The sequence below is a fragment of the Staurois parvus genome, unplaced genomic scaffold (genome assembly GCF_062004578.1).
Source record: "Staurois parvus isolate SC_StPar_1 unplaced genomic scaffold, SC_StPar_1.0 ptg000334l, whole genome shotgun sequence".
Taxonomy (NCBI): domain Eukaryota; kingdom Metazoa; phylum Chordata; class Amphibia; order Anura; family Ranidae; genus Staurois; species Staurois parvus.
In genome coordinates this window covers 3,660,285-3,679,748 of record NW_028318130.1, presented here as the reverse complement: position 1 = coordinate 3,679,748, position 19,464 = coordinate 3,660,285, and the positions used below count along the sequence as shown (strand labels likewise).

The window sequence follows — 19,464 nt, the reverse complement described above, 5'->3', positions numbered from 1 at the left end:
TGACATTGACCAACAACACCCCTGCCCCCCACACCCAAGCGAGCCTTCCACTAACACACATTCCCCTCTCCCCCCCCACCGAGAGAGACACTCTCCTTCACAGCTCCGGACAACCCTGGGAACGAGAGTTGGGCTCTGCATACACCATCAAGCAGCCCGCAGCCTCTCTCAGATCCCACCTGGTTCCCATGCCGCATGTGTCCCTTATTCTGTCCCTTTTTCCGGAGGGCAGTGCTGCCACCCTGAAAAATGCTGCCGTAAGCAAATGCCTTGTTTTCCTTGTGGTAAATACACCCCTGGCTGTGGGAGATGAGCTGAAGGAGGAAGTAAAAAAAGTAAAAAGCAGTTTACTAGTTAGAAGCAGGATAGGCTTCTTTAAAGAGAGAGGTTTTCAGGGATTGTCTAAAGGTGGATGGATTAGGAGATTAGGATTAGTCAGACAGATTGGGGTAGGGTTGTTCCATAGGATGGGCGAAGCTCAGGAGAAGTCTTGGAAACGAGCATGGGAAGAGGTGACAGAGGAACTAGAGAGCAGAAGGTTTTGGGTGGATTTAAAAAAAGCGGTTTGGTTGATATTTTGAGACCAGGTTGGTGATGTAGCTGGGGGCAAAGCTGTGGATGGCTTTGTAAGTTGTTGTTAGTATTCTGAATTTTATTTGTTGGATGAGTGGAAGCCAGTGGAGGGATTGGCAGAGAGGGGTAGCAGACACTGAATTGTTGGTAAGGTGGCTGAGCCTGGCAACAGCATTTATGATGGACTGAAGGGGGGATAGCTTATGTAAAAGTAAGCCAATGAGGAGAAAGTTGCAGTAGTCAAGGCGAGAGATAACCAGGGAGTGAATTAGGAGCTTTGTGGTATCATTGGTTAAAAAGGGGCGTATTCTGGAGATGTTGTGGAGGTTGAGGTGGCATAATTTGGACAGGGATTGGATGTGGGCCTGAAAGGATAGTTCAGAATCCAGGGTTACCCCTAGCACCCTGGCATGCAGGGATGGGTTGATAGTTGTACTATTGATCCTGACCGAGAAATCAGGGGAAGAGGCACGTGGGGGAGGAAATATTATAAGCTCAGTTTTGGATAGATTGAGTTTTAGGAAGTGGTGTGACATCCAGTCTGATATGTCTGTTAGTAAATCGGTGATATGTGAGGAAACTGATGGAGTGAGCTGAGGAGTAGAGAGATAGATTTGTGTGTCATCAGCATAGAAATGATATTGGAAACCATGGGAAGCTATCAGCTGACCCAGGGAAGAAGTGTAGATCGAGAATAGGAGAGGTCCAAGGACAGAACCTTGGGGGACCCCGATGGCAAGAGAAGTAGGAGAGGAGGAAGTAGAGTTGTAAGTGACACTGAATGTGCGGTGAGATAGGTCAGATTCGAAGCAACGGAGAGTATACTCACGGAGTCCAAGTAAATAGAGGTTTTTTTTGAGGAGGAGGTGGTCCACTGTGTGAAAGGCAGCTGAGAGGTCCAAGAGTAAGGGTACGGTATAGTGACTGTTGGTTTTAGCTGTTAGTAAGTCATTTGTGAGTTTAGAGGAGAGCAGTTTCTGTAGAGTATTGTGGGCAAACTCCAGACTGAAGGGGATCAAGAAGGTTATTCTCAATGAGGTGGCTGCTCAGCCAGTTGTAGACTAGACATACAAGGAGTTTGGAGGCAAAAGGGAGTAAGGAGATGAGCCTTAGGCTGCTAAGATTGGTGGGGTCCAGTGAGGCCTTTTTAAGTATGGGAGTGACTAGTACGTGTTCTAGAGGGTTGGAGAAGATGTCAGTAGAAACGGAGAGATTGACGACATGAGTTAAAGAATGAAAGATAGAGCCAGAGGGTGACTGTAGTATTTGCTATGGAACAGGGTCCAGGGGACAGGTGGTTAGTTGGGCTTTGGAAAAAAGTTTACCAACTTCCTCTATAGTAGCTGGGTTAAACAAGGGAAGTATAGGTTGTGCAGGTGGATAAGGAGTGTAGGGTGAGGGAGATATCTGTACAGTGGAGATCTCATCATGAATTGTATCAATCTTATTTTTGAAGTGATTACTGATCTTTGGGCCGTGAGTGAGTTAGTGTTTGGAGGTAATGAAGAATGAAGTAGAGAGTTAAAGGTAGAAAAGAGGGTGTTAATGAGAGTGATAAAATAGGTCTGTTTGGCAGTGTGGAAACAGGAATTGTATTTTTGAAGGGCAGATTTATATTGGTTGAAGTCTTGCTGGGTCTTAGTCTTATGCCATAAACACTCAAGGGCATGACTAAGTTTTTTGAGGCATTTGGTATTGTCTGTTTGCCAGGGTTGTAGTGGTCGGAGCCTAGTTATGTGTGTAGTGAGGGGAGCCAATGTGTCCAGGGTGGATGACAATCTGTTGCAGAAAAAAGGAGAGAAGGGTTAAAATAATGAATGTTTCTACGGGTCACTGTTTGGTAGTTGGGAGACAAGGAGGAGGAAGCCAAGGAGAGATTGAAGCTAATAAGGGAGTGATCAGAGAGGGGAAAATGAAAGTTGGTGAGGTTGCAAGGAGTGCATAGGTAGGAGAATACAAGGTCGAGGCAGTTACCATTAGAATGAGTAGAAGCATGTGTCCATTGTTTTAGGTCAAAAGAAGTGGTTAGGCTCAGAAGCAGGGGCGGACTGACAACTGATGGGGCCCCCGGGCAATAGGGGATCATGGGGCCCCTGTGTCCTTGCCCAAACTCAAAAAAGCCTATGAAAAAGGTACCAGGGGCATCTCATGGGGCCCCCTACTGACCCCGGGCCCTCGGGCAGTGCCCGAGTTTCCAAATAGTCAGTCCGCCCCTGCTCAGAAGTTTAAAAACTGCAGGAGTGTTAAGTTTAACGGGGACGTTAAAGTCACCGAGAATAATTGTGGGAATTTCAGAGAAAGTAAGGTAGCCAGGCAAAGAAGTCATCAAGGAAGTTTGATACCAGTCTAGGAGGCCAATAGATCACAGCAACTCTTAAAGAAACTGGAGAGAATAGACAAATACAGTGAGCTTCAAATGAGGAGAGGGACAGAGAGGGAGGTGAATGAAGGAACTGAAAAGTGCTAGGTGGGATAGGAGGATTCCAACTCCACCGCCCTTCCATCCTCTAGGCCTGGGAGAGCGAGTCCAGAGGAGACCACCCTGGGAGAGGGCAGGAGGAGAGGGAAAGTTAGGTTCATGAAGCCAAGTAATTGCAAGTAGGTTAAAGGAGTTTGTGATAAAAAGGTCATGGACAGAGGTGAGTTTGTTACAGACTTAATCAATAGGTGCTTGCATATACAGTTTATCATCTTCCTAGGGTGCCAACAGGTTGGAATGTGGAGTTCTGCCATATTCCCTTGTGATACAGGCCTTTCTGCTACTCATTGAGAAGGCTTACAAAATACATGTATAGGCACATATAGGTGCTTCCCATTAAAGGCAAAAGCTGGTGTAATTTTAATTTTTGTTTTATAAAGGATAAATGAGTAACAAAATGTTCTGCTAACACTATAATTTTGCATTGCACTATGCTGTATACATTTTTTAGTTTTCAGTAATGTTTTTATATTGTTTATGTGCACTGACTGATCTTTCTTTTTCCAAAATAAGTATTGATTAGCATTTTAAATGGCTAGTATGATGTCACTGTCAGGATTGCAAAATTCTGAACAATGTGACTATTTTGGAAGTATGTATCCTGTTATGTGCTGTTTTAGTTACACATTTTTTATGTAATGCTACCCTCTAGTGGACACATCTTAACACTACATTTCACTAGAAAATAGTTATTCCTTGAACTACTTGTTAATGAATTGGCTATAAATAAGAAACCATTACATGGGTTTGCTACATTCATCAGCTGATGCTGAACAGTGTGGCTCACCCAGATAGATCCCCACAGATAACTGGTTCTACTTGTTATGATACTGAAAGGCAGTAATGGATTTGTGAGGCTAGAGCTGTATAAAATCAAATAGGGCCAAATAGCGATATTTGCTCAGTCAGTTATAAAGCAGCTTCTTTGTACAAGCCAAACAGCTGATCTGTAGAGAGCAAAATGTGGCAATCCCTTCCAGGTAGCAACAGGCACCGTGAGGAAAGGTTGTCACCCTTGCAGGTGACAAATCCTTATATCACAACCAGTACATAATCTGGGATAAATGAAAGCAAATACAGTTAATCTGAAAAGTGAACTTTTCTGATTTACTGTCTGTCAGAGGTTATAAAAGATAAATCTCAAAACCATGCACAGCTGGGACTGAAAAAGCTGACCTGGAACAGAATTACAGCCTGCATTTGCGCACAAAATTGGAGCCAAGTTTTGTCACATTGGCCCGAATTTACTATTGTGCCTAGACACATTTCTGTGGGCTAATGTCTACTTTTTAATAGGGACCGTCTACTTTTAGACTGCAAAGACATTTACTAAAGAGAAGCGTCAACAAGTAGACTCCAAATTGGATTTACTAACGAGACACAGCCCAGGAATCAGACTCAAAAAGCAGACTTGCTAAGAAGCACGTCTAACATCATGAAAAATCACTGCAGAGACATGTTCAAATTGAAATTTGCTTTGCCAAATATCAGGACTTCACTTTAAACAATATCTGACATTTCAAAAATTTTTAAAATGTGTAAAAAACAGTTTTTTTAAAGCAAGTTGTCACAGTGAAGAACTAGACTCTTTTCCAGTGTCTATGGCTGGATATAACTGAGCATGTGCAGAACATATTTTAGACGTTTTCTGTGGGCGCTTTCTTTTTAGACCCTGTTCAATAGTAGATCTCTGTGATTATGTATGCTTTGCAACCACTACCAACTACTGAAACTTCAGATCAATGCTGAAACTTTTTTTTTTGCTAATTAAACCTGTGTGGAGCTGAACAGCCTTCTGGAACATACAGTATATCAGCTTACAAACACTCTCTGAAACACCAACTTTCTAGCAAATGACTGAATGAGCAGTCTAACCTTGCTCGACATCAAAAGCTTCTACTATAATTACACACCATATACTGGAATATAACTATGCCATCCCCAGGACCAGAAAAGCGTGTTAAATCACAGTTCCCACATCTACAGTAGACAGTCCTGAAAAAAATTGTAATTTCTTCTTTTTCATTCCTGTAGGTTTTCCCTAGCCTAGTCATGTAGTTTTAGGATTATATGTGCACTTTATACAAATTAAGGCTTGACCACATATATTGTGGGTTTAATGGCTTTAATGATAGACCACAACAATTTACCAGTAGAGATTTGTGTTTACAAATGTAATTAAACTAGTTCTTGATTATATATAAACTATATACTTTAAATCAGAGTATAAGGGCATTACTTCAAGGGACTTGTATTCACAAAGCAGAACTTATTAGACATTTCTTATTTTAACCGGATATGGGACAGTATCTACGCTTATTTCAGTTACTAAGAATGAGCAAACCTGATGTGTGATTTGTGTTTGGATTTTATTCATCATTGATACTAGGCTCACAAATATGATGGTTTTATAGCTGATCAGTGTCAAACAAAACAAAACAAGGACAGTAATCCAGAGAACGAAGTTACCTCTTAGTTGGTAAATAGGCTATTGGATCCCTAACTGCTAGAGTCCCATATTCTGGTATCTCTTGGTCTTATGGAACAGTCTTCCTAACTGGTAATAATGCCAACAATGATCTCTCACAGTCTTTTGATTCAATCTTCCTAGCTGCTTTTGACCCTAATGCTGGTCTGCCCTGGTCAGTGGATACAACATTACTATTATTATTATATTATTATACAGTATTTATATAGCGCCAACAGTTTGCTCAGCCCTGTACAATATAATGGGAGACAATACACGAGACAGCACAGTAACAATACAAAACAATACACAAGGGGTTCGAGGGCCCTGCTCCTTGGAGCTTACAATCTAGGAGGGAAGGGATAGTGGTACAGGAGGAAATAGCTGTGGGGGATGGAGTGGTAGGAAGAGTGAAGGAGATCAGCAATTAGGTGAGGGCGGGGTTGGCTTCCCTGAAGAGATGGATTTTCAGGGTGCGCCTAAAGGTGACGAGGGTAGGTGACAGTCTGCTGGATTGGGGTAGCGAGTTCCAGAGGATGGGGGAAGCCCTGGAGAAGTCCTGGAGATGGGCATGGGAGGAGGAGACCAGGAAACTAGAGAGTAGGAGGTCTTGTGAGGAGCGGAGAGTGCGTTTTGAGTGGTAGATGGGTATCAGGTCAGTGATGTAGTTTGGGGCAGTGTTATGAACAGCTTTGTACGTCAATGTTAGTAATTTGAATTTTATGCATTGGGCATAACTGCTACACACACCAATTCTGGTGTCTTGTAGTCTCCAGATAAAACATGCCTAGTTCTAGTTGCTAGTATCACCAATGCTAGTGTGCCTCATGGTCTCCTGATAAAATATGCCCTCTCTGCTTAAGACCCCAACGCTTGTGTATTTCATGGTCTCCTGATAAAACCCGCTAACTGCTTAAGACCCCATGGTGGTGTATTTCATGGTGTCCTGATAAAACCTGCCTGACTGCTTAAGACCCCAATGCTGGTGTATATCATGGTACCCTGATAAAATCTGCCAAATACTAATAGCCTCAACGTTGGTGTTCCATGGTCCCATGATACAAACTGTCTAATTGATAAAAAAAAAACCCAATGCTGGTGTGTCTTAACTGATAAAGACCCCAATGCTGGTGTATTTCATGGTCTCCTGATAAAACCTGCCTAACTTTTAGTAGCCTCAGTGTTGGTGTCTTATGGTCCCATGATACACACTGCCTAACTGATAATAACCCCAATGATCGTGTGTCTCATGGTCCTCTGATAAAACCTGCCTAACTGCTAGTGACCCAAATGCTAGTGTGTCTTATGATCTTTTGATACAACCTACCTAACAGCTAACCACCCAATTGCTGGTGTGTCCCATGATTTCCTAATTAAACCTGCCTAGCTGCTTTTGACCCTAATGCTGGTCTGTCCTGGTCAGTAGATACTTTACTAACTGCTAGACACACCAATGTTGGTGTATTGTAGTCTCCAGATAAAACATGCCTAGTTCTAGCTGCTAGTAACCCCACTGCTAGTGTGGCTCATGGTCTCCTGATAAAACCTGCCTAACTGCTTAAGACCCCAATGCTGGTGTATCTCATGGTCTCCTGATAAAATCTGCCTAACTACTAATACCCTCAACATTAGTGTTCCATGGTCCCATGATACAAAGGGGTTTATTTACTAAAGCTGGAGAGTCCAAAATCAGACTCCCTTCTGCATAGAAACCAATCAGCTTCTAACCTCAGCTTGTTCAATGAAGCTTTGGCAATGAAACCTGGAAGCTGATTGGTTTCTATGCAGAAGGGAGTCTGATTTTGGACTCCCCAGCTTTAGTAAATAAACCCCAAACTGTCTAACTGATAAAAAAACCTCAATGCTGGTGTGTCTTAACTGATAAAGACCAAAATGCTGGTGTATTTCATGATCTTCTGATAGAATCTGCCTAACTGCTAGTAGCCTCAATGTTGGTGTCTTTTGGTCCCATGATACACACTGCCAACTGATAATAACCCCAATAATGGTGTATCTCATAGTCTTCTGATAAAACCTGCCTAACTGCTAGTGACCCAAATGCTGGTGTATCTCATGATCTTTTGATACAACCTACCTAATAACTAATCACCCAAGTGCTGCTGTGCCTCATGGTCTCCTAATAAAACCTAACTGCTAGTGACCCTAATGCTGGTGTCTTGTGGTTGCCTGATAAAACCTGCCTAACTGCTAGTAACCTCAATGCTGATGTGTCTCATGGTCTTTTGGTACAACACTCCTAATAGAAGGAGACCTCGATGTTGGTGTCTTTTCGTCTCCTGGTAAAATCTGCCTAACTGATTCAGTTTGAGGTAAACCTAGTGTGACAATTATGTAATGTGTACAAAAGAACAAGTGATAGAGGTATGGATTTAATATTCTGCTTTCTTTATGTGGTGCTCCATGAAGGTCTAGCGGTGAATCAACCCTGCCTCCTTGTATTGTCCCCTGCAGACCACTCAGGGGATCATATGTGCCTCTATAGGCTGCTATAAACATTCTACATATGCTGTTGGGTAGATGGTAATTGGCATGATGATGGGAATGTTAAGCATACTTTTGTGGTATGTATACAAAGAATGTATGGCAAGGAATGTTAATTAAATTGTAAAAAAGTGATGTTTTATAAAAACATATGTTGTTTGTATAGTTCATGACATACTGACACCTCAAAAATCCCCTACAAACTGTGTTCCTATTGCTATCTATTAGGGATGTGGTGCCATATTACCTTATATCATCAAACAATTTAACTGCAAGTGACCACAATTCTGGTTTCTCACAGTCTCCTGACACAACCTACCTGACTTCTACTGACTCCAGTTGTGGTCTGTGGACACAACACTACTATCTGTTAGTAATCCCAATGCTGGTCTCTCATGGTCTGCTCATACAACCTGCCTTTTTCATGTCTAATAACACAACCTGCCTAGCTAGTAGTGACAAAGGCAGGCCATAGATTATTCAATTTTCTTTGAAAGACTTGGTACCTATTTGACGTGGCAGGACTTTAGAGGCACAACACAAGTTTACTGTTTTTTTGTCAAGAGTCCCAGTGACGTTAAATACATTTGTAGTTAAACATTGCATATATACAAACTAGCATATTCAGATGTTTCATTCCACAAGTCCGACGCATTTCCTGGAATGTATCCACTTCATTAGGAGCTAAAAGCGGGACAGAGGATACTAAGTCTTTCAAGTTAAGTACGCATGTGGCACAAATAAACCAAACCTTGGTACTATTACATTTTTTTTCCTGCAGCCAGAAAATTGCTTGATTCCCCTATCAACACAATCAGTATTGATGGGGGAATCTCTACTGCGGAGCCATTGTGTTCTCCCAGCAGGGGGCGCATGGGGAGCTGTCCCTGCTGGGACAACACAGTGACTATTGCTAGCAGCTATAACCTCTGGCCATAATCACATGCTAGAAATCTGACATGCTCATTGTACCATCGATTGATGGATCGAGTTGGGTACACTTTAGGAAGAGTGGAGTAATTTTGGCAAAATTAATTTTGTCACAGAATTTACTGAGAAAATTAGTAGAAATGGGAAATTTCGGTAAATGAGCTACTGAGGTTTAATTTGCAAAAAATACAAATGTCCCTTTAGAGTTTCTTTTGTGTGTGTACTTAGTGTAGATAATTTGATTTAATTTAGGAGCATATACTGTATTTCAGTGGCTGTAACATTCACCAAACATTCACTGATTATGAATCCTTCAGTGTATTTAAAAGGACATTCACTAGGAAGAGTTGACTCTACTGAAAATTTGTTGAATGTCACATTCACTGCTTTTTAAATATGGTGTTCTTTGTCTATGTGTATTTTCCTTTTTTGTGTATTTGATTGTTATTTGTGGACTGTAACTTTTCATATTTGCCTTTTTTTAAACTATTTTTTTCCCTTTTGTTTTTATATTTTCTGTGTAAATTATGAGGCTATTGAGGGCTGTTTTTTTGGCACAAAAAAAGTTTCGGGTTAGTTGAAAAGGAACTTCAGCAACTTAGGAGTCAATTAAAGCAGACTGCACTCTTAAAAACCACATAGAAAAATAATTTTATTTTCCCAACTTACTACGATATTCACCATAATGGGGGAAATTCGAAGAAATCTCCTGATTTTTGCTTAGAATAAACATTTTAATTATGCTCAACCCTACTATTGACCCAGTGCCAGTCTCCCACAGTCTGCTGATACAACCTATCTAACCATTAGTAACCTCAGTGCTGATCTCTCATTGTCTGATAATACAGTTGTGAACTCAATTCTGAGGAAAATGATTCTGCAATAGCAGACATTGCACATATCCTATAATAATCCCTAACCTGCTTGATGGGAAATCCTACTCTTTATTTGTAGTAAATTGTAACCCACAGCAGTCAGTCTAAGGTTTTCCAGATCAATGGAGGATAAAATAAACCCTATAAATTAGGTCAATTAAATTGCTTTATCATAAGGGTCATAAAAGTATTTACTCACTAATAGGATAGAGGGTTAGCTCAACCTTTACACCTTCAAACAAGGGAATAACAGACTACTGTATTCAATAGCAACCCAGCAGAATTCATTTTTATTGATTCATTCAATAAACTGAATTTTCCCATATATGTTCTACACTTCATTTGAGGCATTTACAGTTACTTTAGTGAATAAATCTTTATCCTTTTCTGGTCACTTTTAGGAAAGTTCACTTGCAGCAGACATGCTTAACCTTTGGCCCTCGGAGCCATCTGATGTGGCCCATGACCTCAAAACTATGGCAATCCACACAGCCTACTTTGGGGGCATGCCACTCTATTAAATGATTGCAGCTCCTCCATAATCATAGTAGCTGTCATACACAAGCCGTTATTGTGGCTGGCTCCCCTCTCTCTTTTCTTTCTTTCCTAACACACAGAGATGCGGAGAGAAGGCTTTAGCCAAGTGGATTACATCTAGTGGCATCCAGATAAGGGTTCTGAAGGTGGATTCTCACAGTTGTGTGATGAGCTTGGTGTCATTCCAGGAGTATGTAAGTACATTATGTGTCATTTTATATTTGCTTTTTAAAGAAGTTTATTGCACTACTAGGGCATGTGCTGCCCTGGTCTGTTTTCTGTTTTGATTGTCCACAGTCCTTGTTTAGTCAATTCAAGGGATGGCTACAAAGACCCTGATATAGTGAAGGCTGCAACGCTGGTTCGGCGCTTTTTTGGCTTGTCACACCTGAGCACGAGAGTGGGATTAATGGTGATCTAGCTAATAAAAAATTATATTTTTGTGATTGTTATTAAATAGTGGGTAAACATTCTGGTCCCACAGAAAATCCTGATTTTTGTTTAAAATCATTATGCTATTCAAAATAATAAAAATATAAATTCTGAACCATTTTGTTTCATTGTGGCCTGCAACTGGTTAACAAATCACTGAAGTGGCCTGCTGTCTTTAAAAGGATGAGCACCTCTGACTTACAAGTACATTCAAGACTAAAGCTCACTAATGGCTGACTTTGCTCAGCCATTCAAGGCTCAGGAAAGATCCCAACTTTACTGTTAGAATTCACCTAGATGCCATGGCAGATAGCTCAACTTCTCAGCAAGCATCTGAGAGTCTGAGCTAGCCACTCCTGCCCCCTCCACAGCTTGAAGCTCCAGTGAATACTGAGGGGGCAGAGCAGAGAGCCGGTGACTAACAGTCACTGGCTCTGTGCAGGCTGAAGATCAAGAACTGAGTGATCAGTGGTGTTTGATCGCTCAATTCTTCATCTTAGAGGTAGCGAGGGGACATTGCAGCTGGGATAGGTGCCGCAGCCATCTGGATGAGTATAAATAATTTAATTTTTCGATTCCAAAACTTCTCTTTTAAACCTACAAATGTTGCTCAAAGTGCAACCTAAATGGTTCACAGTCATCCCGCCTTTAACATAGTAAATTGGCTTCCTATGTTGCATGGCACAGTCCAATAGAAGCATTGCACTAATGTCTAATATACACATTAAAAAGGGCCCATTTTGGAGCGTACCTGTTCATGTGACCATGTCCTTTCAGAGCCATCTTTGACACAGGTGTCTAATCTGAGTTCTGTTCCTGTAGCTCCATGTTTGCTGTCAATGCAGAGGTTAGATGCCACATTTCGTATCTATAAAGAAAAAACAAATAACTTATTTGATTAAATATTTAAAGTGCACCACTTATGGATCTGTGCATTCTTGGGGCCCAAGACTGCATTGTTGCCTTCTGGGATATACATATCACATATCCCAGCAGGCAATGGCCTTCACACTGTGGCTGGAGGAGGAAGGACCGTGGGGGGGGGGGGCTGTCTGGCAGGACTTGGAAGATTTCACAAAAGTGAAGTTACCGTACAATCAGGGTGGGCAGGTTCCAATGTAAGCCTCCCCATTTGTAGCATTGATGTACTCTTATAGTCATATCTTATAGCCAAATGTAACACTGCAATGCTGGTATCAAGTGAAAAGCATGTGAGCCTTAAACTCTAGGAATCATTGAAATTAAAAATATTTGTTGTTACACTTACCATCTTAAAAAGGACCCTTGACCTAGCCAACATGAAACTATCACTTATTATTATTGTTATTTTAAATGTTTGCAAACTTTGCATCAAAGATACAATGACATCAGCAAAAATGTGATTTTCTGAACTTCCCCACTAGATGTCTCATAACTCTACATTTGGGCAATTCAGCCAGTAAATTGTTGAAAGGAAAAATGATTTTTTTTAAATACTATGAAATCTGTGGGATATTTTGGTATTATATTAAGGCACATTGTTATACAGTGACCAGCTGTCTCTGATTTCCACAAACAGCCCTTATTTTGGCATGTCTGCACATAGCCAAAATGTATCCCTCAGTGTTTGTCTGGAACAACATGTCTTTTCTTTCTTCCACCACCCTAGCTCCTTCACTACTGTCAGAGGGAGACAATTACAATTAGCACCAAAAAACAAACAAACAAAACCCCCCCAGAAAAGATCAAGCTTACCCTCCTTATATGTAAAGATAGAACAAATCCTAAAGCCTGTATTTACTATATATAATAATGGATATCTCAGATTTTTTTCATTATTAAAGGAAACGTGGTTCAAAATAAAAAAAAATACAATGTTTCTTGCCATTACCATGACCTGCTAACAAAATAGAAATTAAATAAATAAATAATTAAATAAATACATTTTCCTATTCCTTAGGGACTGTTTTAACACTTTTCAAAATAAGGTTTAATAATGGAAAGGTCAAAATTGTGCAAATAAATATTTACAGAAAAAAGGTGTTACAAAGAAATAAAGAGGCAATAAAGCAACAAAGAATTAATAAGGAGTTGAAAATGAAGAATACTTGCAAAGTCCTTGGTTTTAGCAGAGTCCAATTATCCAAGTGAAAATGGTGCCATGGCTCTCTTGAATCCGGTTAAGTGCTCCTTGGTTGATGTTAAAACGAGAGCTTAACAACAAGTCCTGCCATTTCCTTTTTTCTGTGGTATCAAAGGGGTGTTAACAGAGACCATCTGACCAATCATCCACTTTAAGGGATGGATGCTGGAAGGTCACCACATTTATCACCAAGTCCCAAATAAAGTTTCTTATAACTATTCATATTTTTGAACACCTACCGATTACAATCTTCTACTATGCAGATTATTGTCCAGCATCACATTAGCTTTAAAATGGATATAGATATGCCAGATCTTGGATATCTATTTCTCATAGGAGGGGTGTGGGGGTCTAATCCACTCTTGTTCCTCTTAGCATAGGTTTGGGTTCAAAATGCTACCCAATAACCGAGGGAACTAAATATGTCTATATTCTGGCTGTGCTGTAATGATTTCATGAGTTGTGAAATATGCTGAAGTTTGAGAGGCTTGGCTGATAACCCTTCTAGCAGAAATGTGGATTGGCTATTTCCTTCAGCTGAGCTATTTATGACTGTGTATCTGTTAGCTCTCTAGATTGCTCAAACTTGGAAAAGTTTTATAGGGTTTCTAGACTGAAATTGTGGATTGGGTAATGGAGAGGCAATGGAGAGGTCTGTGTGTCTGATCAATGGATTGAAAACAAGGTCCTGGCATCAGTTAACAGTTTGTGTATTGTATAAACTGAAGGATAGGGGGATGAGGTCACTGGGGTATGCCTTCTTATGGCAAGATGGCATAGGAGACCTGTGACATGACAAAATGGCTGCTACACACACAGTCATTCATGTGCCCAGTACGCATGTCCATTACACATAGCGATTTTTGTGCCCAGTACGCACGCCCATTGCACACATATTTTGTTGTACATATTTTTTTTTACTTCTAAATAACACACTGGGCTCAATTCATTAAACAATAACTCATGAGACAATTAGATAACGTGACACATTTTTTCCAATGATCTCATGCGATAAGAAAAATGTCAATTCACTGTCACTTCATGCGGTATTTACCGTACTAGTAATAAAACGCAGGGTAAATACAGCATAAACTGACTATAAAGTCAATTCACTAAACTATATAAATAAATAAATACATGAGTTGAATAAGTCGTGGTCTAGCCACACAATATTCAAGGAATATATTCAATTAGCTGGCACTCTGGTGTCCTTAACAACCAGTAGATAGCTTGCTGTTAATTAGCAGCCAGCCACCAGCATCATTAACAACCAGTAAATATCATGGTTGTTAAGGAGTAGCCAGCCGTTGTGTCCTTAACAATCTTGACTTAGCTGCTGTCAGCAGGGTTCGCCACTGAGTACAGAATGGAAACCAAAGGATTGTCGGCATTTAAAAAATTTAAAAAACAACATGGAAGTCCCCCCCAATCCATACCAGACCCTTTGGGTCTAGTATGAATTTTAAAGTGAATAGCATGCCACAATCTAAAAAAAAATGACGTGGCCATACCAGACCCTTATCCAATCATGCAGCCTGGCAAGCCAGGAAAGTGGGGGAAGAGCGAGTGGTCCCCTTCTCCTGAACCATACCAGGCCTCATGCCCTCAACATGGGGGATGCATTGGGGGAGGGGAGACTGAATAGGTGAATGAGTATGGGTGACCCCGCTCCCTCATGATGTCATCGACCCAGCATTCCCCGGTCAAGGATGTCATAAGGGGGTGGAGACATGACTCATCAGCTGATAACAGGTTGTTAAGAACGCCGACTACTGCTGGTGTTAAAATACTGCTATTTTTCATTACTAAAATACCACATCACATAATATAGCTCATGCAATATTTTAGCAATGTTTTTTAGTGAATTGCAAAAAAAGTTTAAAAAACTCTAACATGTATTTTTATTAGTTCTTAAAGTGGTAGATACCGCTGTGTGAATTGAGCCCACTGACGCAAATATATTTTTAATACTGCATAAAACAATCATAACCTTTGACTTTAGCCTTCCGACCTTGACACTAACCTAGATCAAGCCCTGATCTAGCTGTTTTATCTTTATTTATTATTATATTTTAACTCATTAAACTCATTTTTTACACACACCTGTACTTGGTGATTCAGCCAGAGACATACTTCCTGTCTTAGGCTCGGTTCACACTACTGCGACCTGAAAGTCGCGCAGTTTACAATTTGAAATTCCAATGTATGGCCATAGTAACCCCTTCATGACACAGAAACACATATATGCGGCATCCAGAAGGTGGAATTTAGACCTGGGTGCTGCATATAATTGTTTTTGTGTTTGTGCTGGGAGAGGACTCATCTGTGCTCCCAGTCCAGCAGCCTGAGCTTAGAGACCAGGCTCATTACTAGTATTGATTGGGAGCAGGGAGTTCCAGTTCCGGATCACCTGCTCACTATGATAGCCTCTGATTGGCTATCACAGTGATCAGTCACTGTGCAGTCTGCCCCTAGTTTTTTTTCTCCACTGATTGGAGAGAAAGATACATTGTATATTTCTCTCCTTGTCAGGGGAGAAAAATGTAAACAAACAAGTGTGTGTAGAAATTTTTTGTTTAAAAAATAGCTAGATCAATGATTGATCTAGGTCGGTGTCAGAATCAGTGTTGAGGTAAGGGTCAAAGGTCAATGACAAAAGTCAGGGTCAATATATTTTAGGCAGGGATTATTAAAAATTGCATTTTTTTAAGTAGTGTCAGTTAAGCCTGGTACACACAGGCACTATCTTTTTTTTGTTCAACCCTGCATGCTTGTTTCCAGCATACCCGTTTTACAGAAGCTGTATGTTCGGCTGGCTTCTGCGGGACAGGCTGCTGTACACACGGGCCAAATGTATGCTGGTTTCTGCTGTTGTTTAGGCAGCGCCTACATTTACATATGCAATTAAACAGTATAGTACCTTATTTGAACTACAACTGGTCATTTATTAGTAGTGGGGTTCGTTAAAACACAATTGGTCCAGAACGCGGGTGTATAAAATCATCTTCAATATTTGGCTGTGTGTACCAGGCTATAGTGTCAGTGTGTTTTAGGTAGGAAAAAAAAAAAGAAAATGCGCACTATTGTTTCTGGGCCCTACTAGGGCTGCACACAGCAAATAATATACTGTACACATATGTGGTATCACTGCAGTCCTCAGGAGCAGGAGAATTTATTTTGGGTTTTTCATTGGTGGTCAGTCATGGTAATACCAATATAGCTAAATTTTTTTTTAAATTATGTTTGGGCCAGTTTTCCTTTGATAATAAAAAAAAAAAATCAGGAGATGTACTGTATGTTACCATTCACCATTTACCACCAAATGAAAGCCCTATTTGCCCTGAAAAAAAGGTATAAGTCCTCCTGGATACACAAAGCCATTGCAATCATATGTACAGTTTTACAAACACATGTCAAAGTTGCAAAATTGGGTCTGGGAGTTAAGGTTTGCTTTACCCTCTGTCATAAAGGGGTTTAGGCTGTGTGGGTGTATAGCCAGGACTGAAAGTTATATGATGATAGGAAATACCTGTGGGTTGTTTAGCTTTGGATACACATTTATTTATTTCAGGTATTTATATAGCACCATCTATTTACGCAGCGCTTTACATATATATTGTACACTCACATCAGCCCCTAACCCTCAAGGGGCATACAATCTAAGGTCCCTAACTCACATTCATACATACATACTAGGGCCAATTTAGACAGGAGCCAGTTAACCTACCAGCATGTCTTTGGAATGTGGGAGGAACCTGGAGGAAACCCACACAGGCACAGGGAGAACATGCCAACTCCATGCAGGTGGTGCTGTGGTTGGGATTCAAACCAACGACCCTAGTACTGACAGGCGGAAGTGCTAACCATTAAGCCACTGTGCTGCACTAGCTATTCTACACATAGAATAGCTAGTGCACCATATCTGATGTGTGCACTACACATGAACCAGCCAAACAGGAATTATAATTATTTGTAGCTGAGGCCTGAGCATACTATTGTCTCCCTGATATGTATTTGAATCAAATCTGGTCACCCTATAGCTATGAGTAAACCAGAGGAGACATTCAAGATGTCTACAAAGGCCTATTACCTTGATGAAAATAGTAGTACACACCTCAGGCTATTATCGAATTCTATTTACTCCAAGAGAAAGCTAAGAAAAATATCTAGATTTTTAAGTCAGTGATTATGTACTTTTCTTGCGTCAAGATCTGAATTTGTTTTATACAAGCTAGCAGCACTACTTGTAATAAAATAAGCTTCACAATTGTGCTTTCTTTTTCTAGGTTAGTTTGTGTGTCTGAACAATTAGAAAATAATGCACGTCACCCAACACATTAGAGAATATACAGTTAGGTCCATATATATTTGGACAAAGGAAGGGTTTAGGAATTACAGCTCTTAAGATTAGCCACCCCCCTTTTTCAAGGGACCCAAAGTAATTGGACAATTTAATATAATCCTAAATATAATGTTAATTTTTAATATTTTGTTGAGAATCCTTTACTGGCAATGACTGCCTGAAGTCTAGAACCCATGGACATTACCAAAGACTGGGTTTCCTCCTTTCTGATGCTTTGCCAGGCTCTAACTGCAGCTGTCTTCAGTTGTTCTTTGTTTGTGGGTATTTCTTCCTTTAGTATTGCTTTCAGCAAGTGAAATGCATGCTCAATTGGGTTGAGATCAGGTGATTGACTCAGCCATTGCAGAATATTCCACTTCTTTTCCTTCAAAAGCTCCTGGGTTACTTTTGCAGTGTGTTTTGGATCATTTTCCATCTGTACTGTGAAGCGCTGTCCAATCAACTTTGCTGCATTTGGCTGAATCTGGGCTGACAGTATATCTGTAAACACTGCAGAATTCATCCGGCTGCTTCTGTCTTCTGTCACATCATCAATAAACACCAATGACCCAGTGCCACTAGAAGCCATGCATGCCCATGCCATCACACTGCCTCCACTATGTTTTACAGATGATGTGTGCTTTGGATCATGAGCTGTTCCACGCCTTCTCCACACTTTTTTCTTCCCTTTATTCTGGTATAGATTAATCTTAGTTTCATCCGTCCAACAAATGCTTTTCCAGAACTGGTCTGGACTTTTTAGATTTTTTTGTCAAAGTCTAATCTGGCTTTTCTGTTCTTCAGGCTTATGAATGGTTTGCACCTTGTGGTGAACCCTCTGTATTTGCTCTTGTGAAGTCTTCTCTTGATTGTAGACTTTGACAATGATACGCCCACCTCCTGGAGAGTGTGCTTCACTTGTCTGGATATTGTGAATGGGTTTTTCTTTACCATAGAGAGGATCCTGCGATCACCCACCACTGTTGTCTTCTGTGGATGTCCATACCTTATTATGTTGCTGAGCTTACCAGTGCGTTCTGCTTTCCCCAGACTGTACCAAACTGTTGATTTGGCCACTCCTAATATTGCTGCTATCTCACTGATAGATTTGTTTAGCTTTTGAATGTAGGTTCCCAGCAATAGATTCCAAATGCAACTGCCACACTTAGAATCAACTCCAGACCTTTTACCTGCTTAATTGATGAAGAAATAACGAAGGAGTAGCCCACACCTGGCGATGAAACAGTTTTTGATTCAATTGTCCAATTACCTTTGGTCCCTTGAAAAATTGGGGATGGCTACTCTTAAGAGCTGTAATTCCTAAACCCATCCTCCAATTTGGATGTACAAAACCTCAAATTAAACCTGAGAGCGTGCACTTTCAGTCCATATCCATTAAATAACTATAGCTTGAATATGTTTTGGTAAATACCTGAAAAAATCTAAAATTGTGCTTGTGTCCAAATATATATGGACCTAACTGTAGATTGTGTCTTGTATGAGAAAATTACCCCCCCCCCTCCACCACCATGTGCTAAGTATGTTCCTCCCTCCTTCATGACGATATTGCAGCCCCAACAATGGGGAGTGTGTTTATGTCTTTGCAGAGGTACTGTGGATATAGCTAGTAACAAGTTTGCTATTGTATAAGTACATAGTAAATATAGAAAATTGATTGTATTGTAGCAAATAACAGACAAACAGTGAAGAAGGTAAGTATATATTTTCTGTATAGATCACAAAGATGCAGGGAACCGAAAGCACACTATGTTCTTTGTGAGTACAGCCAGCATTCATAAACATGGTATTCACACATGTAGCTGTTAGGAAACCAGGGGAAATATTTTTTGTATGTGATTTAATTCCTGTGAATAATGGTAAACGGTAAATGAAAAATCTCAGCCGCTGTACAATGTTCTTTTTTCAATGATATGTAATAAAAAGACCAAGACAGAAATAAATCAATACATATTAAAGCCATGAGACAAATGTTTCAGGCTTTCATTCCCCAATAATTAAAGTAGGCTGGTGAATGCACAAGGAATACAATGAAAATTAATTTAACTTCATGATTTTTGTGTGCGATAGAATGAGCCATCGGTGATAGAATGTGAAAAGAAGCTAAGATTTTAAAGACAGCGTTTCCACCCCTTGCTGTGCTGCAGCTGGGTGCTTGCTTGCGCTGTCAGATTCAGTTAGATTACA

General features: G+C 40.4%; 1 protein-coding gene across 1 annotated transcript in view; it reads right to left on the bottom strand.

Moving 5' to 3' along the window:
* GALNTL6 (polypeptide N-acetylgalactosaminyltransferase like 6) overlaps positions 1 to 19,464 on the bottom strand; it is a 1,522,699-nt gene that overhangs the window by 52,398 nt on the left and 1,450,837 nt on the right. The window contains exon 10 of the mRNA XM_089684035.1: positions 11,547 to 11,663. Coding sequence (XP_089540161.1) covers positions 11,547 to 11,663 — 117 coding nt within the window. The remainder of the gene's footprint in view (positions 1 to 11,546; positions 11,664 to 19,464) is intronic.